This window comes from Columba livia, chromosome 1 (assembly GCF_036013475.1).
Source record: "Columba livia isolate bColLiv1 breed racing homer chromosome 1, bColLiv1.pat.W.v2, whole genome shotgun sequence".
In the NCBI taxonomy this organism is placed as follows: Eukaryota; Metazoa; Chordata; class Aves; order Columbiformes; family Columbidae; genus Columba; species Columba livia.
In genome coordinates, this window is record NC_088602.1 from 158967695 (window position 1) to 158982828 (window position 15134).

At 36.9% G+C, this 15134-nt stretch overlaps 1 protein-coding gene across 21 annotated transcripts in view; it reads left to right on the forward strand.

The window, feature by feature from the left end:
• The window catches only part of NAV3 (neuron navigator 3), a 548370-nt gene that overhangs the window by 496719 nt on the left and 36517 nt on the right, over positions 1 to 15134 (forward strand). For all 21 annotated transcript variants that reach the window (XM_065041110.1, XM_065041166.1, XM_065041103.1 and 18 more), the window contains 5 exons: positions 2162 to 2322; positions 4217 to 4405; positions 6840 to 6892; positions 11669 to 11692; positions 13988 to 14065. In XM_065041110.1, coding sequence (XP_064897182.1) covers positions 2162 to 2322; positions 4217 to 4405; positions 6840 to 6892; positions 11669 to 11692; positions 13988 to 14065 — 505 coding nt within the window. The remainder of the gene's footprint in view (positions 1 to 2161; positions 2323 to 4216; positions 4406 to 6839; positions 6893 to 11668; positions 11693 to 13987; positions 14066 to 15134) is intronic.

The following is a 15134-nucleotide window of genomic DNA, read 5'->3' on the forward strand; positions in this document are numbered from 1 at the left end:
CTGCCTTGTAAATAAATATCCTTTCAAGATATATATAATGGAAAGTGAATGCTGTTATGGGTAGTTTGCTTATGCAATGAATCTTAAAAGGCATTGAATCTGGAATAGTTAAAAGAGACAGAACAAGATACATTTGCCATTCAATGGGACTAATAATTAAAAAAATAACTGAGCAAAATGATATTTTGGAGGTGGATCTGAACTTGGACTCTAAGTGCAAACACTCACGCAATTTGAATTGAAGATCTAGTTAAAGAGAAGGCTAGAAAATACTAATTTTAGTATCGAAGGCTTGTAAGTGTAAAATGAGCCCTGCTCCAGTTAGTTTGCTTGATCCCTATCCAAGTTCAGAGTCCAGCTTTGCTACTAATTCCCCACTAATTAGAGCTGTCTTTGTCACAGAAAACAGAAGTCATCTACTCTCTTCTGTGCTCCATGGTTCTAAGAGGGGGATCATTAGTTAACTTGTGTGGTTTCATCAGGCATGGCAGCCTGTCTCCCAAATCCAGGAAGGAAATTTGGCAAGCCATGGTATATGTGATGCACACAGACAGCCTGCAGCCTTCCAGTCACTGAAATCACACAGTGAAATCTCTTAAGTTATGGATAAATAATATTTTATGAAATTTTAAGATAGTGTTAAAATGTTGTCACTAGATATCACCTTCTCCACTTCCGTACTATACATTTCCTTAAAGATAATTTAATCAAATTTCCCATTACCTTGAAACAATCACTTTGGATTGGGAGAGAATGGAAAAAGTGGAGGACATGAAAGAGGCGTAAAGGGGACCCTGCAAGGGTACAATGGGATCTTTGAGGTTTGTGGCTATACGATTGTAATGGTGGCTGAAAGCTGAAAGTGAAATGGAGTAGGAAAACAGTTTATAGGCATATAATCCTGATCAGTTATCCCAGAAAGACCATCAGTTTGATTTGATGTGCAGAGATACCAGTCCAAGACCCAGTTCTTGAATTCTCATTTTGCCATCTTTCTGATCTGATAACTACTGGGTAACTCTGCTCTACCACATTTATAAGCAAAGATCACAGCTGTCTTTTTGAAAGGAGAGAGGAAGTAAATATTTAATCAGGACAAGATGTTTTAATACCCTAAAATATTGTACAAAACCCCAAGCACAACATGAGAACTTACATGCTCATTTATTCTGCTTTCTAAGCAGGAATCTTTGTGCCTTGCAGGCCTGAAGCCAGAGTTAAAGTCTCTGCTCTGCTGTTTAGGGAACACCGATGGTTCATGACAGTGGTGAAGGTGCTCGTTTCTCATCAGGAGGTTGTGCTGAATGAAGCAGGCTATTGCAGACATTTCTGAAAACAACCTCTTGGTTAAGACCAACACTGCCTGCATGTTTTAATGTTTAACCATGGCCAGAATTGCCCTTTCTTCCAGCCCATCCAAAAGAGGCTGGACCAGTGAGTTACCAGTTCTCCCTCTTAGACCATGTGTCAAGTTGCACTCGTTTTATTGGCTTGCCACAGGAAGCAGTTGATTAATGATTTCACTGTCAGACTTCTTCCTTCCAGAGAACTTGTTTCTCCTAATTGCAGATATTTCCTGTCCCTTTCCCTCCACCCCGAGTTTGTCGCAGGACACAATCTCAAGTAGCATTCAGAGTGACAGACTGCACTTGTGACCATGAGCAGCTGTTGTTACCGGTGCAAACTCCTTCTTCAGAGCTGCTGCTCTATTGCACTCCTGTCACGTCACCAACTGCCCACGTGATCTGTGGCAGATGCCATTTTGTAAGCAGCTACTCCCATTTCTTGGCTTCTAGTCTGTCTGCTCCCCACCCAACACACAGCTTCCAAGCTTTTGCATCAGCCTGTACACTTCCTATAGCTTTGAAGTCCTTTCCTGTCAGCTCGGTTGTCTGTCTTCTATGGTTTATCATCATATCTCTTCAAAGGAAGGGAATGCTGTTTTGGGGAGGGGGATGAAGGTGAAAGGGGTTTCAAGTCGTATACTTTCTCTGTTGTAATAAGATGATAAATTTTATCCTGCTAATAATTACTTGACTAGTCTAGATGTGTTTCAAGGTTTTTGTTCTGTCTTATTGGTAAAGGGTATTTATGTGACACCTGTTTCTTTTCAAACCATCACCTTGTCATTGTTTTGAGCATGTCAGCTGTGGTTTTTCAGATATACGCCATCATCCCGGCAGACGAGTCAGGAGGAAGGCAAGGAATGGCTGCGCTCCCATTCAACTGGAGGCCTGCAGGACACTGGCAGTCAGTCTCCGCTTGTTTCTCCTTCAGCTATGTCTTCATCTGCAGCTGGAAAATATCACTTTTCCAACCTGGGTAAATGCTGTTTCCCTTCACCATTTCTCTCACTCTAGAACAGAAACATAAAATTCAACCATTTGTATTTCTTAGTTCTCCAAACTAGATTTTAATTTAACTAGATTTAATTCAACATCTCCATCATCATATTGTGGTACCTCACTAGTGAAGGGAAACTCATGGTGTTTTTCATGGAGTAGGTCAGGTTACCTACTATTTTGCGTACAGAAAAGAAGCACAGATTCTCTATGGCTTGCCCAAGGAGAAGAAAATCTGAGGAGGAAATTAGTTAGGAAATTAGAAATCTAGTTCAAAGTTAGTCATCTTTTAGATTCACTATCAGTAGGATTATTTCCAGTGATTTTAGTGAATGTCAACCCAGACATTAAGCATTGCTTTTTTCCTGTGTATAGGTTTGCTTTTAGACAGGCCTTCCCAATGCAGTTCAGTGGCTGGACCTGGCTTTAACTGCATTGGGCCCAATCCAATTCCTAATCTTTAATGCAATATAATATATTGGAATGTGAGTCACATTTCATCTTTATTTGATTACAGGTCAAGATTAAGTTTTGGTTCTTCTGGATCTTGTGTCAAGTTAACTCAACACCAATTTAGATTGGTTTTTGGTTTTTTTTTTTTAATGCTTAACAGAAAAACATTTATTTGTACCACGCTGGACACATATCTAAGCTGATAATGAGCTTTTGTGTTTTAGGCCTTTACTGTGGAACTAGCAGCAACATTTGAAGCATTCACACTTCTTTCACTCTGTCACAGCTTATGGCATATGTACGTTAAAATCACTCAAAAGAAATTTGATCAGACATACAAATGTTGGTCTTTATTACATATGGGAAAAGAAGTTGAACAAAGCCACTTTTAAAAATGAAACTGGATCCTGGCTAAGTAAGCCATAAGCCACTGCTTTGGAGTTTTTCCATGTATTTGCAGTAGTTTTAGACACAGCTATTTTTAAGTGGTGTTTCTTTCAGTCTATCATTTTCTGCTTGCAATTATCTTCTTTTTCTTTTTGTTCATAATTCTTGTACTCACAACAGAGAGCAATAAGATCAGGGGGTTTTTTAAATTTATTTTGTCATTTTCCTTTGCTTCTTTCCATTATCATAGCCCTGTGGAATAATTTGCTCTCACAACACAGCTGCTCTGATAGTTTATGACTTAAGGCACATCTTGCATGATCTAAAATAAAAGTCCAAACACTGAGGCTGAATTTAGATACACAATTAGCTTTTTCTTCTAGGCATTGAGTTCATGTGGTCCTGGTGAACCATAACCAGGCTTTCCTTCCTACTGGCAAACAAACTTTGCAAAATCTTAAAGTAAGTTCATCAGTGTTGTTCTGGATTTCAACCATGACCGATCAGACTAATCCTGTTTATTATGATGAGATTCAACTGGCCTGTGCAGGAATTTTAACCTAATATAGTGGTAGGTGCTATGGAAAATCAAAGGATAAAAATCTTGTATATGCCAATAAACTTTGGTCTTAACAGCAGTCATTAATATAGGTATAAAAATAAAATACAGATACTGATATATTTGAAGAGTTACTTGTAAAAAACACTTACTACTTCTTATTGGTTTTTAACTTAACTTTTGAATCTCTCCCATTGATTTTCTGTCTTGGGCTGTCAAAGTGAACAACTGTGAATTCAGACACCAGTGTTAGCATTACCATGTGTTTTACAGGATTAGTCTCATCCAGTTCCAGCTCCTTGGATATCATCTGCTTCACTTTTTTTGTGGTGGTTTTGTATGTAGCAATAAAAGCCTTTCCTTTTCTTGACAGTGTAAAATCCACCTAGCCATGCTAGCCCTACATTACAATTTTGTGCAGAACCAAAATTTATTTAATGGAAGTGTGCTTCACTAATAAAGCTTTGTATTCCAGTGAGTCCAACAAACCTATCCCAGTTTAACCTTCCTGGACCCAGTATGATGCGTTCAAACAGCATCCCTGCACAAGACACTTCTTTTGATCTCTATGACGACTCCCAGCTGTGTGGCAGTGCTACATCCCTAGAAGAGAGACCACGAGCAATTAGTCATTCAGGTTCATTCAGGGACAGCATGGAAGAAGGTAAGACTGAGTTCCTATTTGGATCAGTGAATAAGTCCCCTGCAAAATAAAAACTTAATTAATTTTGCAAAGCTTTTTTTTTTCTTTTAATTCTGTTGAGCTGGGGTCACAGAATAATATGCAATGCTGGGTATACCATACATATATAAATCATTCTTTATCAGAACTTTTTGAGGAAAGGAAAGCATTCTTGGAAAATAATTTATTTATTTTGCCTCTAAATTTGAAGTGTCTGAGCACACCTTGACTACTGTGATTCCATGCTTTCTTAGTCCTACTTCAGTATTTCCCTTTTTTTTCCTCAAATTCCAATACTACTTAGTATCTCCTTTCTTTTGTAGTAGCTTCATTTCCTCACTTTCCTACAGCCTCCTACAGCAAAAAATACATTAATTTCTGTATTTAAACTCTGTCATTTAATATGCCCTCACTACTTTCTTCATGTAGATTATTACTGTTGATCTATTTTTTTTCTAATGCTATGTACAATACCTAGAATATGTGGAATATTTTTTGTTTGGTTTTTGATATTTTAACTACAGAGCATCTGGAAGCTTCTAATTAAATGCACTGTAACATTTTCTTCTGCCCAGCATTTCTGGTAAACCTGATTTATTTGCAGAATTCCCATAAGCACAAAATTCTCACACCCTATAAAAAAAAACAAACCAAAACAAAACAAAAGCAAACACACAAACAAACAAATAAATAAATAAAACCCTAAAATTTAGTGGAGTTTCATTCTATAACATCATATCATCAATCTTGCTGAGTACTAAGTGATGACAATATAAACAGTCTTTATAATAAGCAAATAAAAAAGTCCTCCCTTAGTCCCAAAGCTCATAGTTATAAGATAAAAGGGGAAAAAAACCCCAAACATATAGATGAAATAACGGACAACTCACACTTTTACTTTTCAATTTCTTCTTCTGTATTTTTGATTATATGTCAGGCAGACATCTGGGTATGTAATATTAGCAGTAGGGTGCAGGACAGATCAAGCTGTGAGTTGTCAGCACAGAGTGGATGGCTGACTGCACAGAAGCATCTCACATAATTCAAGGACAGAGGTGACTACAGACCCTTTGCTGAGGAACAGGAGAATTATAAAAGGAAACACTGGAAGAATAATAAAGAAAACAAGGCAAATAATTTATGCATAGAAAAAGAGGTGTTAAATCTAGACTATCAGTAACGGGTCACCAGTGGCCTTGATGAAAGTTTTTCATTGGTCATGTTTCATATCCAGCTGGAGTGGATAACCATGATCAGCCTCAGCAAATGAATGTTAATGCAGCAATAATAAGCAGTTTTCAGCAGTTTACGGTCATTAGAGATTAACATGAGATTATGCTGTTGGAAGGCCAAATGGTTTTTTATTTAAGATAGTTCTGAGAAAGGTTCCAGTGAAAGAAGTGAGGTAATGGGTAGAGCTACTGTATATGAGAGCAGAATGAGAGTTTAGCTGAGACATTTAAAGCAGAGACAGACAACCAAAGATAGATTGAAAGCAACAAGGTTTCAGTGTTCATTGTACCACATCTTTGTAAATATTTACCCACTTAGAAAACTGTATTTAAAGTCTGTTTGGCTAATCCAAGTATTCTTGTATTGTCAGTTTGACATACGGTTGCCAGGTAGCTATTAAAGTAAAATTTACCCAACCTTGGAAGATTATAAATATTAAACAAATTAATTTTGAAACAAAAATGAAAATAAGTAATGAAATAAATTATATTATTTAAAATTATTTGTTAGTGTATCCTTTCTCAGGAGAATCATCAGAAGGAGAAAGGGTAATTTTGGTTCAGTTTAGTCTTCACTTGCCGTTTTCAGAGAGAACAGGAACCCCATGTGTTGAGTTGAAGTCCTGCAACATTCACTCAGTGCTCTTGAGGCTGACTCTACTGATGATTAGTGGAAGTATGTCACTACATCTTGTAGTAATCCCTTCACACCGACCACAAATACACAGGTGGTGTATTGTGCTGAGGAGGAACACCAGCTGAGGAAAGCCTGGGACCTCACCCTGGGGAATCTTAATGGTTTTGCAAAGCATAGTCTTTTATTAAAATCAGTTTGCTCAGCTTTGGACAGGTGTATAAACATCTCAATTACTGGTTTCTCTAAAGAGTATATTTATCAAGTGATTTGTTGCCAAAACAACAAAAGTGATGCTTCATTTCCTGGTAATAATACTGAACCTCACTGGCTCACTCTCCTACCTCGCACACAGGAAAGTGATTTTTTCTGTATAGAACCATCTTTTTAAGTGCAGGAAAAAATATCAATAGCTTCTCTATACTGATAGCTTATAATTGCTCTTCATGGAAGATTGCTTCTCATTTTAAAAAGATGTTTATTTATTGAGCTGCATGGGGGAAAATGTGTGCTTTCATCAATATTTCATGTCATTTTCCTTTTCTTAAAGTACATGGGTCCTCATTATCACTTGTCTCCAGCACATCCTCTCTCTACTCTACGGTGAGTATTGACATTTCAGAAAAAAGTTCTGCCTGCCTTTGTTCTTGTTCTTTGTTCATGAAAATTTCAGTACTTTGAGGTTTAGGAGGATTAAAATTGTACTGCAATAAAGCAGGGACATTTATTTTCAACTTTGGTATTACTGTCGTGCTATTTTAGAATACATTATTTTCATCTTTTTATGTGACTTGCTTAGAATTGCTTAAAATCATGTAGTGTATATTTTGAAAGCTAAATAGAGAGTAATGGTATAGGAGTCTCTCTTTAATGGAGGTTCTTATCCTATCATAGTTGATAATTTTGAGAGCTTTTGCTTATTTTCAGCTAGTTCTCTAATTGCACAATTTACAAAGTGTTTTTGTCATGTCACTGTTTGAGGTACACTTCTTGAAAAACACAAGATTGCTTCAGGGTGAGGGAGATACAATTTGCAGTTTAAATGTCTACTGATCTTTGTTGCAAATGACAGCATTTAACTGTTATTCCCAAAGGAAGTTTGTCTTTAAAAAATGATTGATCTCGGTTAATTAGATTGAGTAATAATTGTGTTCTAGCTCAAGCAGAACTCCTGGGTTTGATTGTTTTCTCTATTTTTATTGTTTTGGTACCTTTTTTGAGACCTTCCACATAATTTGTTGCTTCAATTGCTCTTCTAATAAGAAATCATCCATATGGCAGGAGTTAAACATGTTTGGCCATTCCTGATGCTACACAACAGCTGTTTTGCAACCTACTCCCTAACTGCAATTACACACTGTAGTAGCCCATCTTCACGTGAGAGCAACCCATTTATCTTTTTTCATACCATGCATTCATGAATAGTCCATCTCCTCTCCATAGTTTCAGGTGTTGAACAGCATCATCCTGGGAATGTCATGGACTCATCTGCCCAGAGTCAACAACAGTTCTTGCCTGGGAGTTCCAAGCCCATGCAGTGTGATGCATTTGTACCATTTGTACAGCTGGTAGCCCTGTCTCAATCTCGAACTCCTGTTAGCTTGGAAAGTAGTTTGCATCCGTGCACAATGTCTATCACAGTAGTGTCTCTCCTGGTTCTGTTTAATCATAAAATAGTCTGTACAGGGCCATGTCTGAAATATCAGGTACACATGCAGTATGTTTGTCCAGACCTTAGCAGCAAGTTGCAAACAATTCCAGTGCAGATTAGCCCCAAATTATTTTCAGGAGGTAGAATGTACATACAGACCGAAGCGCATAAGGTATGACATGCAAAGCAAAGCTTCTCACGTTCTGGTAGTGGAAAAATCTTTACCACTATTTCCCTCTCTATGAAGTGCTATGATGAATTTGCATGGGGAAGTGTCCAAAACTATTATTCACACTTTGATATCAAATTTTAGAAGAATGTTATGAAACCGATAAATGATAAAAATCAAATTACAAAGCGACACAAGATGCCTTCAGTGTCCGATCAGTCTAATTTTGAAATATCTCTGCTCTGATGTTGTGTATTCTAGCAAGAGCTTACTAATACTTCCTATTTATATAACCTGCTATTATTCAAGATTACAGAGAATCTTGGAAGTATCACCTAAACCTCATGATATTAGAGAACAGTATTTTCTTGCAAAACACTCTTTAAATTATTTACCCAAGTTCATCCCATAAACCAGTGCAATATATTCTGAAACCTCTGCCTGTGAATGCACGTTACAGCTAAGCCCCACTCCTTAAGTAATGGATTATGTAGACAAGATAATGAAAGTTAGAGAAAAATGTGTAAAGGGCAAGAAAGGAATTAGTATGAGAAAATCACTGGGATTGACCTTTAGAGATGACTTTTGATCAGAATTTCTTCTGCTTGTTCCCTATCATCCTGCGAAAAAAAATTAAACTTTTCAGCAATTAATCAGAAGATGATTCACAAGTGGAGTATAGAAACATGAAAGGTTGTCAATCAGTATCATATCAGCCGAAAGTAAAGAACAATGTTTCATTGTTCAATGATACTGTAGAGTGCCCCATTTCCTTCAGAAAGGGATAACTTCACAGAGTTATTACACATATAACATGCTTTCAGCTGTTGCTAGATTCAAGGAGTATTGATTTTGGCTTGCTTAAGTCAGGTAAAATAACCACTAAACAGGAATTCCAAAACAGCTACCTTTCCAGAAGTATCTCATTCAAATAAGTATATTTATCAGATTTATCAAGCATTGCCTTAAGCCTTGATGCTAATGTTTTTCTGCAGCTTAATCACCAGAGAATCCAGACAAAGTACTAAAACAAAGATCAAGATCTTTATGTATTATTACTAAAGCATAGCTGAAAAGCTTGAAGTTATTATCTGAAGATTGTTCAGTGAGAATTAGAATGTGAGATTTAGAAAAGACATATCATGATTTGCTGTCATTGCAATGAGAAAGAAGTTCTGCATTCACTAGTATTTTCTGTATGTATTGGCTTTCTTCTTGGTTTGCATTTGGGTTCTCAGGACTTACTTGAATAGACTGGAAATCTGGCTTGTAGAGATATGCAGGCAGACAGACAAACGTTTGGTTCCACAGAAAAGTATACCATGTGAGCGGATTTAGTAGACTGTAGGATTGAAATACTGATTCAGTTTTGGCAGTGAATATATCTAGCTCTCTGAGAAGTTGAAAAATATGTGTGATAGTGTAAATTACATTAGGTTGTCTCCAATTTTAATCTCCTCCTGCTCAGTAGGTGATACACTGTAATTTGCACATATTTAGTTAATTGCTATATTTCTCGCACTGATTCTTAGAATCCCTAGACTTCATTAACTCTGCTAAGCCAAGCTCAAGGGAGACGTGTAAGGACATGTCATTTGTATGTTAATATTTTAAGTCTTTAAAATAAAAAAAAAAAAAAAAAAGAAAATTCTTACGAGGACTGGTTGCATGGATATGACGGAGAAGCAGAGGGAGAAAAAAAAATATTTCCTTTAGAGCCTTTTGAACCAGTAATTGAGTGATGGGTTACAATGGTGTCAGCATGAACTCCTACACTACAAACTACTCAGTTGTATTTGGTTGTCAAATTTTGTGTTTTAAGATAGTAGTATGCCCAGAATTCTGTTCTTCCTCTTGCATTGACTTCTTCTACTGCCCACAAAAGTTGGCTTGTTGGAGTCACGTCTCTGAATTCTGAGACAGAGGCAACGCTTCCTTGTACTGAGTGGGAGTCATCTGGTAACAACACGTGCCACCTCCTTCATCAGCAGGGAACATGGTCTAAGGATAAGAGACCACGTCCCCACATGGTAGTTTCAGGAAAAGGTCACCAACTTTGAGTAATTTTTTTTGCTTATCTTGGCACAGTGGAACTCATAATGGGACATGGTCTTTCTTGATCCCTTTGTGACTTTTCATGCAGTATGTTTGAAGTAAGAATAATGAGAATAGTATTTAAATTTCTTCTGTAGGCAGATCAGTTTTTTGTGAACATAGAACAGGAAATATCAGTATGTGTGTCAAACCAGTGTGGGTAAATAAAGCAATCACTATTTTAAATCATTCCCATGTAGTGATGTACCTGATATTACAGTAGTTTCAACCAAGAACACTTTTAAGTGTCATACAGGGAAACATCATAGCATCTCAGTCTTTTTAGTGACTGTTAACAGATAAACATTTGTGGAAAGAGACATTTTCTAGAAGTCTTCTCCCCTTCATCAGGTAGAAGAAAGCGTTTCTGTAATAAATCATTTAATTTCTAACAGCACAAAAGTTCTTCTTAATACAGGCTTTAAAAAGAAGCTGTATTAATTTGTAATAACACAGATACTGCCTGATGTCTGGGAATTTTCTGAGGAACACTTATCTTGGATTTTCTTAGCCTTTCTAGTACTATTGATAGCTAATTCTTCTACCCACATTGTCCTTTCGCTGCTTACTTCAGACAATGTTACTCTGGTTCTCTGAAGTTGGGCTACCTCAGATCATGGGATGGATTGATTTCCAGTATATTAACCGATTCTTATTTTCTCTTACAAAAGGAATCCTCTCTCATGACATGCCATTTTTTCCCATTAGAATCCCACTGAAGCAAATTTTTTCTGACAGCCAAATGCCTCCTAAATTAGACTACTCCGATGCTTGCAAAATGTAATGACTTTCAAAGGTTTGCTTTGCAATGATTTAGTTTCTTAGTTTGTTGAAAAAGACTGTTGAGTAAATAGCATCATTATATGGCACAATACATAACAACATGGGAAGTACCTAAAATAATTAAATATTATTAGGAAGTTTAAGCTGAAACTTTAGCATTCATGGATAGCTCTTAATATTTTGGTCGATATTTTGTATGGAAGAAATTACTTTACAGTGCAAGTACCACTCTTTCCTCACCTTCTCCTATATATGTTTGGCTGGTATGCTGCCAACTTCTCTTAGCAGGGATTAGTCTATTAGGAAAATAATTCCAGGAGCCATAAAAATCATTACTGTGTAAAAGTTTGCTGGTAACAGGCTAAGATCCATGCAGTGATAGAATAGCAAGTTTTCTTTTGTACCTTAGAAATGCAGCTACAGTTCGTGCAGTTCTATTTCTATTCTCCCTTTATCCACTGTTCCATATTGTCAGTATGCTGGCAGACTCTGGGGTTTCACCTGGAGCCTTGCCAAGTAAGTTGAAAAGAATTCCATTTATTGTTCTTACTGCATACCTTCCTTAAATGTAATGGATCTGTGAAACTATTAATTCCACTTCAGTGCATCAGGCTTTTGTTTTCTATTACCACAATTATGTTGCATACAGTTTCTAAGTTATTTTTCCTTTATTTTCTTCCAGGCGGAAGAAAAGGCACATTCAGAGGTAAGAGCTTTTCTTCATTTTTATATTTATGTTTTAAATGCATTATTTTATTTTAAAGTTTATTGTTTACCTGCTATGGCTCAACTTCTAAGTTGCTGGGAAAAGACGCTCTGTGTCTCTGCACCACTTTTTGAGAAGTGTTGGTAAAGAGCTGAGGAAGCTTCTAGTGCACTAGGTGTTTTCTTAGCATCATGCTGAAGAAAGCCTCTTGGCTGAGGTTCTGAAAAGGTGAAAAGAATCAATGGAAATTCGGCTTATGAGAGGGGGAGTTGTGGTAGGTCTCGTTTCAAACTTAATACCACTCTGTACTGGATCTGAGGGACTGTGCAATTCTAAGTAATGTGCTGCCTTTCAGGAGAAAAATACCTCAAATGTTTGCTTTGAACTTCTCTCCCTTACATTTTGCATTGCACTAAATTTCTGAAACTGACCACTTTGATGGATTTCAGAGCAATGCAGATTGATTTCAGATATAAATCAAATCTGACATGGAAAACAGCTTCTTTGTCCTCACAGTGTGTAAGAATGAGTGGCAAGCCTGGGTCAGCAGCTGAATACAATTACAGCCTTTCTCAAAATGAAGTTCTGGTCTTTTTAAAAGGGCATCAAGAAGTAGCAGCAATAAAATGTAGCACCAAGCGGGGCACTTCCACTTCACAGAGCCACATGCCTTCTGACTCCTGTGTTTGTGCTGCCCCTATTTTTACTATTCTAATCTGAGAAAAAGTCAATTCAAAGTTATTTTGAGGAAGCTGAACAAATAAACATATTCTTCCTTACTTGCCACAGCATATTTCAACATAATTTCTACTTTAATTTTCTAAGATTCTTTCTCTGAAAATTAAAGCAAAGGAGCTGAAGAAGCCCACCATAGCTCAGTAGTGTAAATGGCAAATCCTCATTTCATGGCCCTTGACGTAGGGCTGTATATAGAGGTGAAACACCATTTCTTTACTGTGTATTTCTACATGGTGTTTTCTCAGTATCTAGGTCTGATCTGTGATGCTCTTGCAGGAGATGTTGAACAGCAACTCATGAGAACTACCTTTGTATAGATGCAGGAATATGACATGTAGCTTAAGAAAGAAAGTCAGACAATTACTATTGAAAACCAAAGAGAAAACTTGGAATAAGAAAAATGGGAATCCAGAATGGAGAACAGCTCAATAATGTTTCCTTTACTCAGAGCTAGGGTAAATGACCTAGCTATTTTTGTGTCATAGATGTACAGGAACTTGTTCATTCTTAAAGCCTGTGCAGTATTCCTTGTTAGTTTTTGTGAGAGTCATAAAATTGAAGTACTGCAATAGTCTTTACTAGCGAATGTTATGTGCTCCCTTTCCTAGGCTGGTTTTAGACATTTTTTTGTCTTTAATCAGGAAGAATTTCTTTTATATCTAAATAAAGGTGTTTCAAAGTGAAACACCATGCTGTGCTAAAGTTCAGTGCAATGCCTGTGGTCCTTGTAAGATCTCAAATAGGGTTAAAAGATCTTAAAATGCTGTGCAAGCTTCGTGCTAGGTACATATCCTAGCAGAAATGTAAACATAATTTTCTGAAGGATTATGTTTTCTGCTAAAGGATACAAGAGCTTTGAATTAAGTATATTTTCATGTCATCTGTCACATTTAAAACTACATGTTTTTAAGCTGGCCAGCAAGTTTCTGAAACATACATATGATTTAAATAGGTTGAGTGTTTGAATCTCTGGGACTTTAGGAAGCATTGCGTTAGAGGAAAAAAAAATACTGTACGGCATGTAAATTTAGACATCCAAGAAGCAAAAATCTGTGTCTGAGGTAGTCATCAAAGCCTTCTTCATGCCAGGCAGTGGGGGAGCACTTTTTGGCACTTCATCTGAATTTAACATAGACATTTACAGTCTAGCAGAGCAAACCTCACTCAAATTCTTTCATGTTTCATAATCTCAGGGCTCGTCCAAGGCTACTGTCCTTGATCATACTAAGGATATGTTTGGAACTTATGGGATTTGGTAAAAGACCATGACACTTACATGTGCAAACAGAGGATTGTACATATGAAGTAATTAAGCATTTGCCCATATGTGCTGCCCTAACTAGGATCCTAGCTCATACACTGGTTACTAGCAAAAAAATCCGTTGGAGCAGCATTCAGCATCAACTTCTAATAATTTGTATTTCTGAATAGTTCTGCGATTAAAATGTGAAACAAAGATATTGTAAATCTATTAGTGATGCCTTAAGAAAACAACAAGAAAACACAACAAAAGGAAATTGCTGAAATACTGACAGCAGTCATTTTTTCTTTTTCTAGCAAATTCAGAAACTACGGAGGGAACTAGTTGCATCACAAGAGAAAGTTGCTACTCTTACATCTCAGCTTTCAGCAAACGTAAGTATTTTAGCTTATGATCATAAACAGTATCAGAGAATACATTAGCAGATTAGCTAGTGGTTGTTACTCAATTCAAGCACCAACACGTGATCTGGGAGACTTTCACCATTTATTTATTTTTGTATTTTTCAAATTAATTATTTCGTTAGGTGTCTATATTGCCTCAGTTTCAAGCAGAAGGTATCTTGTAATCAAACACAGTGGAAATGAAAATGAGAGTGTCCACACTTTGGATATGACAACAGTCCTGTCCAGCTCAGTTTCACTCTTTTGTCAAAATCAATTAAAAAAAAAAAAAAAGCCCAAAAGTATGGAGACACAACCAAAGAAAGGTCGTGAATTGCAAATTCTTATAGAATTCATTATAGTTTCATTTGACAAAGATAAATGCTGGAAAATGCAGATAGACATGGAGGGAAGCACAGTGTGCAGTTGTATATAGAATTAATACACCGCAATAACTGTGCTGATATATAACTAAAGGAAACTGGGCTATTTCACAGAGAGCTCCCTGGTGTTGCTTCCATTTGTCATATACCAGTAATATGAGTTATTGAACACATGAGAAAATAATGCCAGATAGGGAACATGAGCCACCATCCTGCTTGGTCACTATGGTTTCAGATGAAGTTACCCAATAGTTACTGAACAATCTGTTGTATAGTGATTTTCAGATGCAATTCAGGGTATAACTATAGTTGTCATTTCCAAGGAAATCTGAGATGCAGTTGCAGGAGAGTATCATTTTGCATTTCAAGAAAGCACTTTCCTGAGGTCTTGGGCAATCTATAGAGTGCCTTTATTCGAAATGTAGTTGTACTGAGTACTTAGATCTACAAATACTGCCGTCAGTTTCAAAAAATTATTTCAGTTGGTGAAGCAGTACTGCGTTCATTTTGTGGTAAAATAATCTCTAGCTGTGTGAAACCTGCTTGTTCTCTTAGGACTGCCATACATGAAAATGTGGAAGAGCTACCCTCAGCACTCTCTGCTCTGTTCAGCTGGCTGCCAAACACCTGTGGGTGTTTGTACCCCCGGATTGCTAGTCTGTCCTGAGTTCTGAGAA